Source organism: Microplitis mediator, chromosome 5, assembly GCF_029852145.1.
Source record: "Microplitis mediator isolate UGA2020A chromosome 5, iyMicMedi2.1, whole genome shotgun sequence".
In the NCBI taxonomy this organism is placed as follows: domain Eukaryota; kingdom Metazoa; phylum Arthropoda; class Insecta; order Hymenoptera; family Braconidae; genus Microplitis; species Microplitis mediator.
This window is the reverse complement of record NC_079973.1, coordinates 23,967,929-23,985,178: the sequence shown is the minus strand read 5'-3', so window position 1 is coordinate 23,985,178 and position 17,250 is coordinate 23,967,929. Positions and strand designations below refer to the sequence as shown.

The following is a 17,250-nucleotide window of genomic DNA, read 5'->3' as shown; positions in this document are numbered from 1 at the left end:
TAAATCATCAAATTTGTATCTAAAATGTAAAAGAAAAGAATACGATCAAAACAGACTTGGAATTTCGACTCGGGAGAGGTAAATAAATTGACAAATAATATATCAAATATGTCTTAAATGGAAATGAATTATATCTCATATTTTGTTCGAAAAGATCATACTATGTAGTACCGTTTATGTACGCCAACTTTATCACCAACTTCAGATTATATAAAATAAAAAATGAACTCACCACCGTTGCTACGATACATATTTATTCATTACGTTTTTGGTGCGCCTAGAAACTACACGTATCATATAAATAAATTTTGTTTTTTAAATATTTTTATTTTATTTCTGTCGATTAATTATAATAATAAACATGAGTAAACGTCGTTATGATGAATCTGCTGAGAAAATGCAGTTTTATGCAGAGAAGTTGAAGAAATATCAAAAGTTAATGGAGGAGGTCAAAGACCTTTCGGATGAAAAGGATTCTGATGTTGAATCACACGTTGAAAAAGGTTTTTTTAAAAAAAATTAATAATTAAATAAGTTTTCAAATAAATAAATATCGGGCAATTTATTTAAATTGCGCCATCTGTCTCAGTCGTTTGACTAGAGTCATTTAAATTTATTTTTCATGGTCAATGTGATTTTTTATCATTATTGTACCAAATGACTGGGTTATATAGTAATCTATTAGGATATTTATTCTAATAGTTGTTTATAACCTAGATCTTTTGCTCTGTAGGCTCAGAAAATGATGATCTGGAGACTGTGAGCTCCGATGGTGAAGTAAATTCACAATCGACATCTCACGAGCTACAAGAGACGAAGGTTGACGGAGAGCAACCACCTACACAACTCAGTGAAAAGGCTTCCTTGTTGCTTGGTGTTGCCAAGCGTCAATTAAAGGATCAGTCCTTTAATTTTCATCCGGAATTAGCAGCCTGCTGGAATGAGATTCTGGACTCTGGTTTAGATGCGAAGGTCAAGAAATCTTTTGAGGAAACTTACCCGAATAAAGGTAATTGTTCTTTGATTGCCCCGGAATTAAATCCGGAGTTACTTCCTCTTCTTCACAAGACTGCTAAGAGTCGGGATAAACACCTGGTTTCAAGTCAGGATCTTTGTGGTCGCGGTCTAGTAGCACTTGGAAAATCTATTTGTGCAATTTTTAACGATGAGAAGGAACCCATCGAGAAGGACGTCTTGTTGGAGTGGTTGTGTGACTCCAGTCAGATGTTTTGTGAGCTTATGCACCAGCTTTCCAAAACTCGTAAGCACCAAGTCTATTCCTATGTTGATGATAAAAGGAAGACTGTACTTGTGGACTCAAAGACTGATAAGTTTCTCTTTGGTGAAGACCTTGGAAAGAGGATCAAATCAGCTACAATGGTAGAAAAAGTAGGATTGTCTTTAAAAACAACACCTGACAAGGCTGATACATCGAAATCTCGTAATTTTTTAAACTGGAAGAGCTCGACTGTGGCTCAGAGCGGACGTCAACAGTCGAGCTTCAACCAAAAGGTCCCGAACAAATTCCCTCGTTCCAACCGTGTTCCAGTTCAGCAGGGTCCAACTCGTTCATCGACGAGATCTCAGAGCCGTCTGAATCAATTCAACAATCCACCAACCAAGTAGAGGTGAGAATTGCTGGTCGATTAAAATTTTTTGCCCAAGCTTGGTCTTCAATTACTTCGGATAATTTTATATTATCGACTATTTCTGGCTATAAAATTCCTTTTGTATCTATTCCGGCTCAATCCTTCGAACCACCGGAATTTTCAATTTCTGCTGCAGAAGATGGGGCAATGTCTGAAGCAATCAATCATTTGTTAAATATAGGAGCAGTTCGAAAATGTAAATATTGTAACGGGCAGTTTGTCTCGAGTATCTTTCTGGTGCCTAAGAGTAATGGGAAAATGCGCTTAATATTAAATCTCAAAAAGCTTAATACTTTTATTGATCCAAAACATTTTAAGTTGGAAGATATTCGAACAGATTTGAAGCTGATGATGAAAGGACACTTCATGGCCAGTATTGATCAGCAAGACGCGTATTTAACTATTCCAATTCATGAAAATTATTGTAAATTTTTACGATTTCGGTGGAAAGGGCAATTGTATGAGTATGTGTGTTTACCTTTCGGTTTGTGCACAGGGCCTTGGTTATTTACTAAGATTACAAAACCCATTATCAATTATTTGAGAAGTTTGGGATGGGTATCAGTTGTATATCTAGACGATTGGTGGTTAACTTCTAAGACAATGAAAGATTGTAAAGAAAATGTTTCTGTCACTAGAAAATTGTTAGAATCGTTAGGATTTGTTATCAATGTTGACAAAAGCGATCTATGTCCATCAACTACTTGTCAATTCCTAGGATTTGTTTTAGATTCTAGTGCAATGACTTTAGAATTAACTCAAAAAAAGAGAGAACATATTTTAGAATTAGTTAAGAAATTCAAAACAATTGATACCTGTGTAATTAGAGATTTCGCCTGTTTTGTAGGTAATATTATAGCAGCTTGCCCAGCTGTTAATTATGGCTGGTTTCATTCCAAGTTATTTGAACGTCAAAGGTACTTAGCGTTACTTTATTCTCACGACAATTATGACTCAAATATGCGACTAGATCAATCCTTGAGGACAGAGTTTGAATGGTGGGAAGAGAATATTTTAACTGCTAAAAATCCAATTCGTCAATATGAATATAAGATAACAATTTTTTCTGATGCTTCATTAACGGGCTGGGGAGCTTCGTGTAATGATAAAGTCGTTTTTGGTCAATGGGATTCGAGGGAAAGTTCCTTTCATATTAATTGTTTGGAGTTAATTGCAGCATTTAATGGTTTAAAAGCTTTTGCTTCTCATTTATCAAATTGCGAGATTCTATTAAAAATTGACAACTCAACAGCTATCGCGTACATTAATAGAATGGGTGGAATTAAATGTCAAAATTTAAATAATGTTACTCGCGATATATGGTCCTGGTGTGAGCAACGAAACCTTTGGTTATTTGCGACACATATTCCATCAATAGAAAATGTAATAGCTGATTCAGCATCTAGAATTAATAATATTGATACGGAGTGGGAATTGGCTCCTTGGGCTTTTAGACAAATTTATAATCTATTTGGTCAGCCGCAAATAGATTTATTTGCATCTGTAAATAATAAGAAATGTGTCGATTATTGTTCCTGGCACAGGGATCCCGAAGCTTTTTGTATAGATGCTTTTACTATTAAGTGGGACACTTTTTATTTTTATGCGTTCCCACCTTTTTCCTTGATTTTAAAGACTCTTAGAAAAATTCAAGTAGACCAAGCTTGCGGTATTGTAGTGGTACCAGAATGGTTTACTCAACCCTGGTACCCTCTTTGGTTGTCTTTATTAATACAACCCCCCATTTTTTTTAAACCATCTGATAATTTACTACTTGATCCCTGTAGGAGGCTACAGCATCCACTAGCCGGCAAGCTGACCCTAATGGCAGGGAGATTATCAGGCAAGCTTTCGAAAAACGTGGGATAAAAAAAGACATTATTAATTTATTAATGAACTCAATCACTCTTTCTACTCAGAAACAATATGAGAAGCCTATTTTAGAGTGGACAAAATTTTGTTACAAAAATAATTATGACGTTTTCAAACCAAATGAATTATGGGTTATGGAGTGGTTAGGAGTAAAATTTGAGCAGGGTGCTTCATATAGCTCATTAAATACTTGTCGATCAGCTGTGTCTTTTTTATGTGGGGAATATATCGGTAAAAGTCCGATGATTTGTCGTTTGCTTAGGGGGATTTATAAGTTGAGACCTTCCAAGCCTAGGTATGACCGCATTTATAGTTTAGATTCAGTTTTGGATAAATTAGAGGAAATGTATCCCTTGAGTAGTCTGAATTTACAACAATTAAGTACTAAATTAGTTATTATTTTATCTTTAATTACCGCTCAACGAAAGCAAACTCTGAGTGTAATTAAAAGAAGTAATATTAAAAGAACAAACAATGGTTTTGAAATAGAAATTTCAGACTCTATCAAAACATCTAGGCCTGGAGTGTCTCAACCCCTTTTAATTCTATATAAATTTAATGAAAATCCTAAATTATGTGTTGTTTCTGTGTTAGAAGAATATATGAGAGTTACAGAAACATTAATGACAACCGATTCTCTTTTTGTTACCATCAAAAAACCTCACAAAGTTGCTTCTAGGGACACTATAAGTCGCTGGATTAGAGCCTTCTTAGTTGAGTGTGGCATTAGTTCTAGATTTACACCTCATAGTCTTAGACATGCGTCTACTTCTTCAGCAAAGGCTAAGGGTGTAGATATAGAAGTAATTAAAAATTTAGCTGGTTGGTCTAAGAAATCTAATGTTTTCAATACTTTCTATAACAGACCTATTATTAAAAATAATAATGATTTTGCGAAAGCAGTTTTATCTTAAGTTTAAAATAATTTAAATAATGCAAAAGATTGTTTGTTTAAAATTTGTTACAATATTAATTAATAAAAATGTTTTGTTCTTTATTCTAACAATGAATTTTTGATTTCAGTAATTGTTTAGTACTTCACTCTAAACATCCTACATAGTATGATCTTTTCGAACAAAATATGAGATATAATTACGAGATCGAGCGAGCTCGCCGAAGGCGAGCGAAGCTCGATCATAATTATGTCGATTAATTTTGTTCGAAAAGATCACTTCCCAACCCTTTGATAAAAATAATTAAATAAAATAATTTGTGGCAATAGACCCACCCGTGATCTCTTCAAATAATCGGTGACGCTGAACTCAATGAATAAATATGTATCGTAGCAACGGTGGTGAGTTCATTTTTTATTTTATATAATCTGAAGTTGGTGATAAGGTTGGCGTACATAAACGGTACTACATAGTATGATCTTTTCGAACAAAATTAATCGACATAATTATGATCGAGCTTCGCTCGCCTTCGGCGAGCTCGCTCGATCTCGTAATTATGTTGTATCCAATATTTGTCATAGAGAACAATTTGATTAAATTGTATGTCTTTATTAAAATTAAACTGAAATTAATGAATTAGTAAGTAAATTAAATTATGCATATAAATTACTGTACTAATAAAATACACTTATCCAAAAAATTAAAGGAACAAGAAAATGTATTATCTTTAAGGTATGAAATATAAGTATTCAAATTAACTGTTATTTAACATTTTAAAATAGTATAATATTACCCCCCCCCCCCTCCATGATTTTCTCTCCGTGCAGAAATTCACATAGTGAAAAATTTATTTCAATTGTTTTTAAGCTTGCTAATTAACTGACTGATTTTGTGACGTCATTATGTCTCTACAATAAGGTGGAGCCATTTCAACTTATATTTTGATAATCGATAGACTTCATTATTAGGATTGTATAAATAAAAGGATCCATTGAATTATTGTATCGTCAATAGCTTTACGTACTCGAATAATATGAATTGTTTTAGTAGGATTTTGATAACAATAATGCTCGTTATAACAAATGATAATTATCATGAATTAAAAAATTATATTTAAAGACAATGGGACACTGGACCGACGATAATCAATATAAATATATAATTGTAATTGTGTCATCATCAGATATATATTCGAGAGATTTAAACATTTATGCCAGTTGCATTTAAGCCGTCATCGCAGTAACTCGTTAGTTCGAAAAACGAAAAAGCTTATTGCTAAATATTGTAAGTAGATATGGATAACAGTGATGAAGGTGAATTTAATTATTTAAATTACATTTCAGAAAAAGACAAGAATAATCACTACTGTCTCTTTTAAAGAAGAATAGCGAAAATTATGAATGATAATAAAGAACCTCAGATTTCCAACCAGACACATGATGATCATAGTTATTATGAAAGTCTTGCAACGCCAGGTACATCGACAAAGCTATCAGAAAATGAAGTTGATGAGAGTGAAAATGATTCCAAAGATGAAAATGAACTATCAGCGATATCATTATCATCACAGTTAGGTAAAGTATAGAGGGACTTTTCTTTTTAATTGATCATTAATTATCAAATAAAAGTGTAGAAAATTTTATATTTAAAAGGGGGTGAATATACATTGAATAATTCATATACGTCAGATTGCTGTGACATTGATATAATTTATTTCTTCAAAATTTATAAGCACTTCATTTTGCTTCACTATTCTGTACATTAATTTGATAAAAAAATTATTGTCAACAGCTAATGCTATAATAAGAGAACCAGAATTAAAGCTTGGGAAAGAATCAGGCCATCGACAACAACAACAGCACGGGCGTAATGATCATGGCTATAAAAAAGTACAACAACGTATACTGCAGTTGATGCAAAAAGAAGAAAAAATGATTCATAAAAAGGACTCAAATCCTCTACACTGGTGTCAGATTGGTGCTGAGTTTTCCAATTGTTTCAAGATTATTCTCGATAGCATTTCTGAAGACATTCCGCGTCTTTTTCCGCCAAAAAGTAATGTTATATTGATATTCGTTTATTTCATTAGACAGACTTGTTATTTATTTTTAATATTTTAATTAACTGATAATTATCCTTAGATATGGATGAGAACCAATATGCTGAAGCAATTGAAAGAAAACATCATGTGATGAAAGCATACGAACTGCTTTTAACATTAAACGAATGTTTTAAGCGAATTTATGCAAAATTGAATGAGTTTTACAAGTGTCGCCGTAAAAATATCTACTACTACAAACATATTTCACCCTCCATTCAGGTGAAGTGATTTAAATTATTATAAATATTACTCAATAGTTAACTGTTCTATACTGACAATTTTTTTTTTTGTTTCACTGATGAAGAGTTTCGAACATAGAGCCAAACTTATTGAAGAATACATTAACTGTCTAAAACAATCTATCGATATGATGTTTGAGAATAAACATCAAGAATGATTGATTTAAATTTATTTATTTATTTATTTATTTATTTTTTAAATTTAAAATTCATCTGTGTGGTGTGGGATTGCGCCGTGCATTGCGGGTATGCGGATCCGTGGAGGGTGCCCATGGATACACAATACAGTTAATTTAATATCAAACCAAAAAAAAATTTAATTTAATTATTTAAAACTCTCTCGAATTCAAAGTAACCAGCAATAGAAAATGCCGAAAAAATTGGGGCACTCAGCAGATCATGCACTTATTACAATTTTTAACTTCCCGCTGAGAAAATCGACGATTTTCAAAAAATTCGGGAAGTTATTGGTTTCACCCCGATTTTCAAAAATCGGGTTTTCATCATATGTCGACGTTTGAAGGTGCTAAGATGCTATTCTGAAATTTTTAGAGCGATGTTTGTATGTATGTATGTATGTATGTGTGTATGTATGTATGTGTGTGTGTGTGTATGTGTGTAAACCTCTCACATCCTTTTGATGAATGAACCGATTTAGATGGTTCTTGCAGCATTCGAAAGATATCTTATGAACTTAGATTTTCAGAAAAATTTTAGACCATTTAGTCGAATAGACTCTGAGATATTTAAGAAATACGAAAAAAAAAAATTTTTCGAGTGAATGCGGATTAAATCCGGAATGAATGCGGAGTGAATGAATTTTTAATTATTCACTCCCCTCGGAGTGAAATTCACTCCCGAACGGAGTTTTGAAAATATTATTAATAAAAAATTGCTCCACTCAATAAAACCGAAGTAAAAACTCGCGTATTACATTATTGATCAGCTGATACGCACACATTTGTGCGTGTGTGTGCATGTTTGCGTACGTGTGTGTGTGAAATTAATCACTTCCCCAGTTTAACAAATTACACATAGACAAGCGTCAGACTATAACGTTTGTATAACTAATTTTTTATTAACTTAGATGGTCATCATTATTTAGGTTGATATTAACCATTACCATCAGGGTATTAAGAATTACGATTTTTTATGATAGTAGTAATTATTTAAGATAATAACAGTTATAACTTCTGGTTATCATAAATAATTGTAAATTTTACCATATAGATGGTAGATACTACCATTCAGATTGTTTATTTAATAATTTAAATGATATTATCAATCATACACTGTAAAAAATTCGCGGAGTGAATGCGGATTAAATCCGGAGTAAATGCGGAGTGAATGAATTTTTAATTATTCACTCCGAAGGGGAGTTTTTACGGAGTATTTAATTTTTTATTAAGTGAAATTCACTCCGGAGAGGGTTTTGAAAATATTATTAATAAACAATAACTCCACTAAATAAAATCTCACACACACACACAAGCACACACACCCGAACACATACACGCACACACAACCGGACTCACATCCGCACACACTCAAACACACACACGCACTCACATGCGCACACATTTGCACGCACGCACACACACCCAAACACACACACGCATACACCCGAACACACACACATTGTTTAATGGTTTAATATTAATTAATATAAATTCATTTAAAGTTAAAACTCCGGACCGGAGTGATTTGGGAGTGAAATAAAATCCGCGTCACTCCGAGATCACTCCGCTAAAAAAAAACTCCCAATTCACTCCGCATGCGGAGTGATTTTTTTTAAAACTCCGAAACTCCGAGTGGCGGAGTGAATCCGGAGTGAATTCGGATTGAAATTAAATCCGGATTCACTCCCGATTTTTTACAGTGTATAATTCAGTTTAAAAATTGTACTACAACTTGATGGTAACTTTTACCATAAAATTCCCTCCGTGCAAAAGAATAATTTAAATAAATTTTCAATATCAAAAATATATAAGTAGGCAGAAGAATAAAAATTATCTAGAGGATAAAAAAATATCTAGGAGCTTAAAATTATCTACGGTTAAAAAAAATAATCGAAGGGCTAAATATTGTAAAAATTAATTTTAATTAAGTGATTATAGAAAAAATTTGAAAAAAAAAGTAGTCGTATTAGTTTATTTAATTAAACTTTATGAAAATTATCTGATGGCGAATTCTCCGAAACGTACAAACATAAAATATCAAAGGTAAAATTTTTATTTTTATTTCAAATGAAACAAAAAAATTTTTTATAATAATTTTATATTTAATTGCAGAAAATGAAGCACAGCAACTCCTTCCTAACAGAAGACGGCCATAAATAATACAAAAGTTTTCAAGAAATGAACTACAAATTCCTCTTGGTTAGTACGAAATTATTGATAAATATTTTGAAAGCTGCAAATATAAAAAAAAATGAGAGGCTATAATTTATATATAAATTTAATTAAATTTTAAGATGAATAATAATTTCCTTGAATTGTCATTTCGTTTAATCGTCAACCGGAAGTATTTTTACTGGACTAAAAACCTAATAAAGTTGGTTTTAAAATTTTCTTTTTTTATCTCTTATCAATAGTACGCTAACTTTCATCTGAAATAATGAGGGACATGTAATAACCCGCATATTTACCAGAGACTTTGTCTACTTGCTCACACGAAATTCTATCAGTTTCTCTTTGATCACCACAAAATGACGTTCTTGCAAGTATTTATTTTAATTATTACCTTTAATGCTCAGTTAATCGGTAAGTAATTTACCTATAGAATAAATACAATTTTTTTTAATAACAAGATATATAAATATACTTTTTCATAGAAATAAATTCAAAGTCACTCAATAATTCGTCGATAATAGAAAAATCGCAACATTCAAATATTAGTCCACCAGTTGAACCAAAAATAAATTTGTCATCGAAAAGTGATAGAAATAAATCAGAAACAGTTAAATCTGTTGGGCAGAATCGTAATGCTAAATTTTTTTACGCACCATCATTTTTAACTGGTTTGGGAATCGGTAGTTTAGCTAGTTCTGCAGCATTAGCATCATCATCATCACCATCAAATCCAGAATTGTTGTTAACAGCAAGTAATGCTGTAACCAAGCGACACCCACGGCCAATGACCATATTCATGGATACTAATCGGAGCTTACCAATGCCTCCAATATCATCATTACAGGATAACTTTAACGTTTATGATTCAACTTATCCATACATTGCACTTTCTACGAGTCTTTTCGATCAGTCACTCCGCTCAATTTACAATATGCTCGGTCACCTAAGGTCACAGTTGGCTGGCAAAGAAACTTCTAACGACATTCAAAAAATTTCTATGAATAACTTAAATAATTATGAAGTTAACAATAGTGCTGAAGAAACGTCAAACATTAAAGTTATTAACAAAGATGATAGAGAGCAATTGGGAATTGTCAATCGCTCGGTCTTAAAAGACGTTATTAAAGAGTCTATTGAAGAAATAAATGTAAGTAAATAAATATTTTTATTAAATATTAGTTAGGGGCCTGAAAAAATGGGACAGAAAAAAAAAATTTTTCTGAAAAATGGTTTTAAATTTACATTCATTACTTTTACGAGTGACTTCAAATGCTCATGAATTATTTTTTCTTCTAATACTTGGTCTCAAATTTTTTTATAACACATACTCGAAATGTACGACATTAAGTACCTACAGTCGGCAGCTAAAAATATTATATATGGCATAGCGGGTAATAAAAATACCTAATCATTCAAATTGTGACGTCAGCAGTGCAAAAAATATAATTTTTACCTTGATAATCACCTTAACCGTAAGTTAACTTCAAGCTACTGCCGTATTCTGAAGGCAACTTAAAGGAAAGTGTTGGAGAGCAAGCAATTCCCTTTAAGTTGACAGTAAATTGTCTGTAACTTTTTATTCAATTTGACTACAAGTATTACTGTTAGACAATGACGTTAAGTCGACTGAACGTTTCACTTCAAATTGACGGCAAGTTCTTCTGTCAAATTACATTCAGATGACGGCCGTAGATTTGCATCAACTTGCACGCAAGTATTATCCAGCCGAAGTTTACCTGAAACTTGACGTTAAATTAGCCGAAAATGTTTCACTGCAAAACTTGCTGAGCAATTATCTTTAAAGTGTGGCTATCAGGGAATATTTTTCATCAATTTCAAGCGCCTTTTATTATCTGCGATCGGTAATCTGCCGCCTATAGGTACTCATTGGCGTACTTTTTGAGTAGTATTTCTTACAAAAAGTAATCTAGTACAATTCCGGATAATATCGGGCAGATATAATAAGACGCTCGAACTCGATAAATAAACTACAGTTGTATTTGTTTGAAAATATCCCATTTTGCCTAAAAATGGAGAAAAAAATTTTTCTTTTTTTATTTTAGAATGATCTAGAACAAAGACAAGGGACACGTCTTAATGTTGGTAATAGTGATGTTCCAATGGTTTCTAAAACACCAGAACCAACAGTTCGACAAAATAATGATAAAACTAATGGAACCACTGGTGACATTAATAAGAATGGCACTCAAATGGTATCAACTACAGTACCTCCAATCAATACAACTGTTCATCCTGGATATTATGGCGGAAATCCACAAAATATAAATAATATTAATTTGATACCCGCAATACCCGGATTGCCATCTCATTCATATGGTTATCCAAACGAAATACAATATGCTCCCCCGCCTAATATTTACGAATATGGATATGGACAAGGACATGTACATGGACATGGACATGGACCTGGACCTGGATATGGACAAGGAGCGTTTAATCAAGATTACTATCATCCCGAATCTTTTTACGAAATTCCAGTTGATCACTCATCGAGCGGTTCTTTTTCAGCAACGACCGAACACTGGCCAATCTACCCACCATACGCAAGAGCACTTAAATTTCCTAACAATGATAAAAACAGTAAAATTAATACAAATAGTTTTAGACCTTCGAGTAAATTTGAATAATTATTTGTTGTTGCTTTTATTTTTATTTTTATAAATTAGTTTTTAAGTGTTCGACCGTAGTATTATTTGATATATATTTCATATCTTCGTTTACTTTGCAACAGAAAATTTTAATGTACACTGATAATTATATATAATTAATGATTGTCAGCAGGGCAACTTTTTAATCTTTAATCGGCTAAGCGAGAAAATTAATAGAACAGTTAGTTGGAAAACTTATTTACGTTAGATATAAGATATATATATATGAAGCTTAATTTAAGTCGATACAAAATTATTACACTGATAGAAGGATTTCTTAGCATTTAAAAAAGATTTCTTAGTATTTAAGAAATCATTTCTTACACATCATTTTTTTGTATTTAACAAATATTTTTTACTATTCAAGAAATGATTTCTTAATAGTTAAGAAATCATTTCTTAAGCATGATTTCTAAACTATTAAAAAGTCATTTCTTAAATAGTAAGAAATATATTTAAGAAATGGTTTCTTAAATACTAAGAAATCCTTCTATCAGTGTAGGAATATTTTTAGGTGTTACCGTATTGACACTCGTGAGGTGCATTCTTTTATCTTGGCAAAGAAAAACGTGGATGACCCAGGGAACGTCAAATGAAAACGTATTTATGTGAGAGTTATTGATGCAACTGTTAAAAAGTATGCGAATATCCACCGAGAGAAATTTATGGTAACAATTATAATATATTATGAGAATGGTTCCCATAATGCATGGTAACCGGTTTTTTTTAAATGTTGATTATAGAAACGGCACCCATATATATTATAGTTATCATTACTATAATATTATGCACGGAAAGAAATTTTCTTTAAAAATTACCGTTAAATTCACTGTAATCGTGGGACGAATGGCACGACCTAAACATTTGTCGGTAAGTGAGATAATTTTTAACTTTTTTTCAACAAATTTTACCGTAGTCTACTGTAAATTTTATTCGATTTTCGGTAAATTTTATCAAGTCTACCACAAAATAAATAAATTTTTTCGTAATTTTTATTTCAAAAATGGTAATAATTAAAAGCGCTGCATTATGTCCCACGATTACAGTGAATTTAACGGTAATTTTTAAAGAAAAGTTCTTTCCGTGGGGTAACGGTTACCATAATATATGGTAACGATGACCATAATATTATGTTAATCATTACCATAATTCTTTCACATGCGATATGGGAACTGTTACCATAATGATAGGAATTGTTCCCATACTTATAGGAACTTTTCCCAGAAAGTATGGGCCTATATCCCATAATTCCAAGTAATCATCACCATAAAGGTATGGGATGATATTTCATAAACGTACTAGGAACGGTTACCATAAATTTCTCTCCGTGTATATGTAGGAAAATATGTAATAAGGTTTTTAATATTCTTCCAAATGTAGACTATGGAAACAATTGGTATACAAAAAATTTTAAACTAAGACATCAATAACTCGAAACAATAAAATGCACAATTAAACACATTTATTATTATTATTAATAAAATGAAAAATAGTTTTATTATATTAAATTATTGACTAATATGTTATAAAAAAAAAAAAATAATATATATGAAGAGTGAACTTAATAATGTAACCACATATTTTTATTGACACAATTGTATATGTAGATTGCACAGATGTACTATGAAATTACTGTACTTAAAAACCTAAAAATATATATCATGATAACACTTTTAAAACTACTTATTGAAATAGAATTTTAATCAAATTTCTCTTTTGTTTTCAAAATTTTTTTTTCGGCTCACTATTCTATATATTATAAAACATTTAAGATACGCGTAAATAAATGACGTAAAATATATATATATATATATATATATATATATATATATATATAAATTATAAAAAAGTCGTCATTTTGTCTAAGGACTGATATCATCTGTCAGCAATATAGTAAATATGAGCAGCTAGTGATTCTATGGAAAATTTAATTTTATTTTAAGACCAGATTGGGGGAAGACGAGCTCATCTATTTACAGAATACTGTCTCTAACTCGCCGTGCGTATACTTACACACACGCACTCGCACATTTGTATACACAACTCATCGTAGTTAGTCGCGAGCAGACACCAAATGTCTGTCTTATTAAAAATTTCTCTATACTTGATAAATTTGAATTATTTAGACTGAAGCTCAAAAAAATTATACAAGTCCCAGAATTATTTTATTCAAAAAATACAAAAAAAAAAAAATATATATATATATATATATATATATATATATATATATATATATATATATATATCTTATTATTTAAATTAAAATAACTAGAGAGTGTGGAAAAGAATTACAAGTAGGGGTTGACGCCCTCGGATTTCCGGCCCTTACGGTGTAGTGCGACATTTTTTGCGCTTTTTTATTTTCCTTCATCCTTTTTTTCACTTATACCACCTTCTGTCTCCGCTTTGCTGATACATACAACACGTTTTTACCCTCTTTATACTTTAATACATACATCCAAGGTAGTATCAACGGGCTTTGTCTTCTTTTTGTCACTCCACCGTATCCTAAATATAAAGCTCCAATAGAAACCCAATAGCCAAAGTGCCGTACTTGTACTTTAACACTTAACGAAACAAGAATATTTCCTGCTATATATATTATATATCCGTCAGTTAATTTTTTTTACCTATAATGTATACGGTGTCGCGATAAACCGGACGAAATACCGCAAATTCAATGCCATAGGCAGGAGTGTAGTTAATTTTATGTAACATTTTTAACATTTAAATTTCAATCATGCCTACACGGCGCACAAAATTTATGTAAATATAGCCGCTAATAATGTTAAGTATATATAACGTAACTTGTAGAAGTAATCCATGTGTTTTTATTACAATATACAATGACTTTCCTCGCGTTATGAATTATGACATTTTAGTATCGATTTATGTATTTTATATTAACAATAGGCCGAAATAAAATTTTCTGTTGTCTGCATAGTCTGTAGTTTTTCTTTATTGTCGGTCACATATGGGAAATGGGATATAGATTTGTATCGAGGATAAATGTGTTGCGTTACATAAAATAAGAATCGGTGAATATGAGGCCGCATTGTTGTGTTGTTTAGTTTTGGTAAATATCGATGTGGATGTGAATGTGAGTTTAAGAAGGATGTCATGCGATGGTCTGATGCAGCATGCAGGAATACTTTTAGCTTTCGGTTTCTCTGGGACAGTGGGATAGGATGTAATGGGTAATGTGTGTTAGATATAGAGGTTGAGAAGTAAAACGTAAAGGAGCCAGAGCAAGAGCTAAGTAAGAGTGGCTTGGAAATTACTGAGGGGTAGGCTGTTGTGTGTATGTGTGTGTGTGTATGAAGAGAGAAAAAGAAAGAAAATGTCGCTTTTAAAAGACAGCTGTGGGGCAGCTGGCAGCGCGTGCCACGAACCTATGGGGTCTTCTTCCTTCCATTCCTTACTATACCATACCAACCACACCATGCTGTCATGTAGCATACACCAACATTTGCTCTACTGCTATATCAGTTATTTTTTTTTTTTTTTTTTTTTTATGTTAAATCAAATTTTATAGGCTAATTATTTTAAAAACATGTATAGCTTTCTTAATTATTTTTGTGGACAAAATATATGAGCGGTAAATTACTCCAATGGTCAGTGAGTAATTTCGCGAGATTTAAGAGACCTGATTTTTTTCGATGGCTGATTTTACTTGAACTGAGTTTAAAAACAGGAAAACACATTGAAAAGCTCACAGAGTGACACTGTGACTAATTTTGAAATTTTTATCATTTTTCAACCCTTGTAATTTTTTCAATTTTTAAACCGCTTCGATCAAATAACGATTTTTACAGGCATTGAAAAACTAGACTTCATTGTTCTTTGCACTGCAGGGGTTATTTTTTTTTTTTTTTACTTAAAATTGACATGAAAAAAAAAATTAACTTTACTAAAAAATTAAAAATTTGTTACTTATTATTAATTGTAATTTTTAAATATTAAGTTGATTTTTTTATGTCTATTTGAAGAAAAAAAATAACTCCTGCAGTGAAAAAAAAAAAACGGACTAAAAATAAACCTTGAATAAAAAAATTTCAAATGTATCTTGTATTTTTAAATTTCAAACGTTAGCTTATGATGTTAATTTAAAATTTTAAATTATTTCTTGAAAAATTTCAAATAATTGGTATACAAATTAAAAAATGATTGATTATAATTAGGTATCAATAAAATTAATGAATTAATTTGCTCTAAAAAAATTTTTTTCGCTCCGAAAATGATAATTTGTAATAAAAGTATAACTGAGGTAAATACTAAACAACAAAAGATTTTGTTTAAATGCAACGAAAAAATTTTCGAGTCGAAAAAATAAAACGAGGCACGACTCTCTCCTCAGAACAGCTGCCATCGACTCCAACGATTATTCCAACAGCTGATGTTCCGGCGTATCGCATACGTCTATACATACATATGTGTACCAAAAACTACAATATACGTGTGCTGTTGCATTGAGACGATCGACCACCTCGATCTTTTTATATTTAAGCCAAACAATGCCCATCACAAAGACCTCAGGAAAATGTGGATGAAATATCCAGCAAATAATTAAGATGAAAAATGTCTAATTGTCTGGAATGGAGACTCCGAAATTTCGCAACCATCAATTAAAATGTATTAATTGATATTATAATTTATTATGATGATAAAATATCTGGCTTCGGAAGACACAAAAGAGACATTTGGATGCGTGAACGCCAGTATGCGAGTTTTGATATACAAGAATAGCAACGGAAACCAGAGCCGGCTCACAACTCGCGTCAGTTCACCGATGAAAGTAGTTTATAGATTGGGCGCGTCGCGCTACGTTACTTAGAGTGTACAGTCGCGGTAAAAAAAAAAAAAAAAAAAAAAAAGACAAAACAGAAAAATAAAATAAACGCTAATGTACATAATGTACTCTAATGTACCCAAAATACACATGCGCTAGCATTAAATCAACTTGTAAAATATAGAAACTAAATCTCGTAATAACTTTAAGGCCTTGCTTTCTGTTTTTTATTTTTATATGTTATTTATTTTAAAAAATAATTTGCGACAAAATATGATAATAATTAAAAAATACTTTTTTATGAAAAAGTATCTTCATACACAGGGAAAAGGTACTTTTGATTACTTTAGGGCCAGTTTTGGACACTTGAAAAATTTAAATAAAATAATTCGTACTCTCTAAACATGAATTAGTGAAAATATTTGGATATTCACTAATTCCAAGTGCAAACCGAACCACTAATTTCAAAAAGTGGTTCGGTTAGCGCTCAGAATTAGTTAATATTCACTTATTTCACTTATTCATGTTTAGAGAGTAAAAGACCCAATGGCAAAATTAATTTAAAAAATAGATTCAAAGATACTTTTATCCCACTGTTAAAATGGAAATTTTATTTTATGCTTTTTCATTAATTAAAATAAAGTATCAATTGTCAAAAAATGGAGCAGTGGCCACAAATGGTACTTC

General features: G+C 31.4%; 3 protein-coding genes across 3 annotated transcripts; all 3 read left to right on the top strand.

Moving 5' to 3' along the window:
- The first annotated feature begins 1,907 nt into the window (after window positions 1-1,907).
- On the top strand, window positions 1,908-3,518 carry LOC130667369 (uncharacterized). Its single transcript, XM_057468880.1, has one exon. It carries the CDS (start codon window positions 1,908-1,910, stop codon window positions 3,516-3,518), a length of 1,611 nt encoding a protein of 536 aa, XP_057324863.1.
- A 2,292-nt stretch (window positions 3,519-5,810) lies between these two features.
- LOC130667367 (uncharacterized) lies at window positions 5,811-6,743 on the top strand. The gene is made up of 3 exons (XM_057468879.1): window positions 5,811-5,988; window positions 6,206-6,469; window positions 6,556-6,743. Exons 1-3 carry the CDS (start codon window positions 5,811-5,813, stop codon window positions 6,741-6,743), a joined length of 630 nt encoding a protein of 209 aa, XP_057324862.1.
- A 2,616-nt stretch (window positions 6,744-9,359) lies between these two features.
- LOC130668023 (uncharacterized) lies at window positions 9,360-12,033 on the top strand. Its single transcript, XM_057470007.1, has 3 exons — window positions 9,360-9,516; window positions 9,588-10,252; window positions 11,169-12,033. The coding sequence occupies exons 1-3, from the start codon at window positions 9,462-9,464 to the stop codon at window positions 11,751-11,753; spliced, it is 1,305 nt and encodes a 434-aa protein (XP_057325990.1). The 5' UTR covers window positions 9,360-9,461; the 3' UTR covers window positions 11,754-12,033.
- The last annotated feature ends 5,217 nt before the right edge of the window (window positions 12,034-17,250 follow it).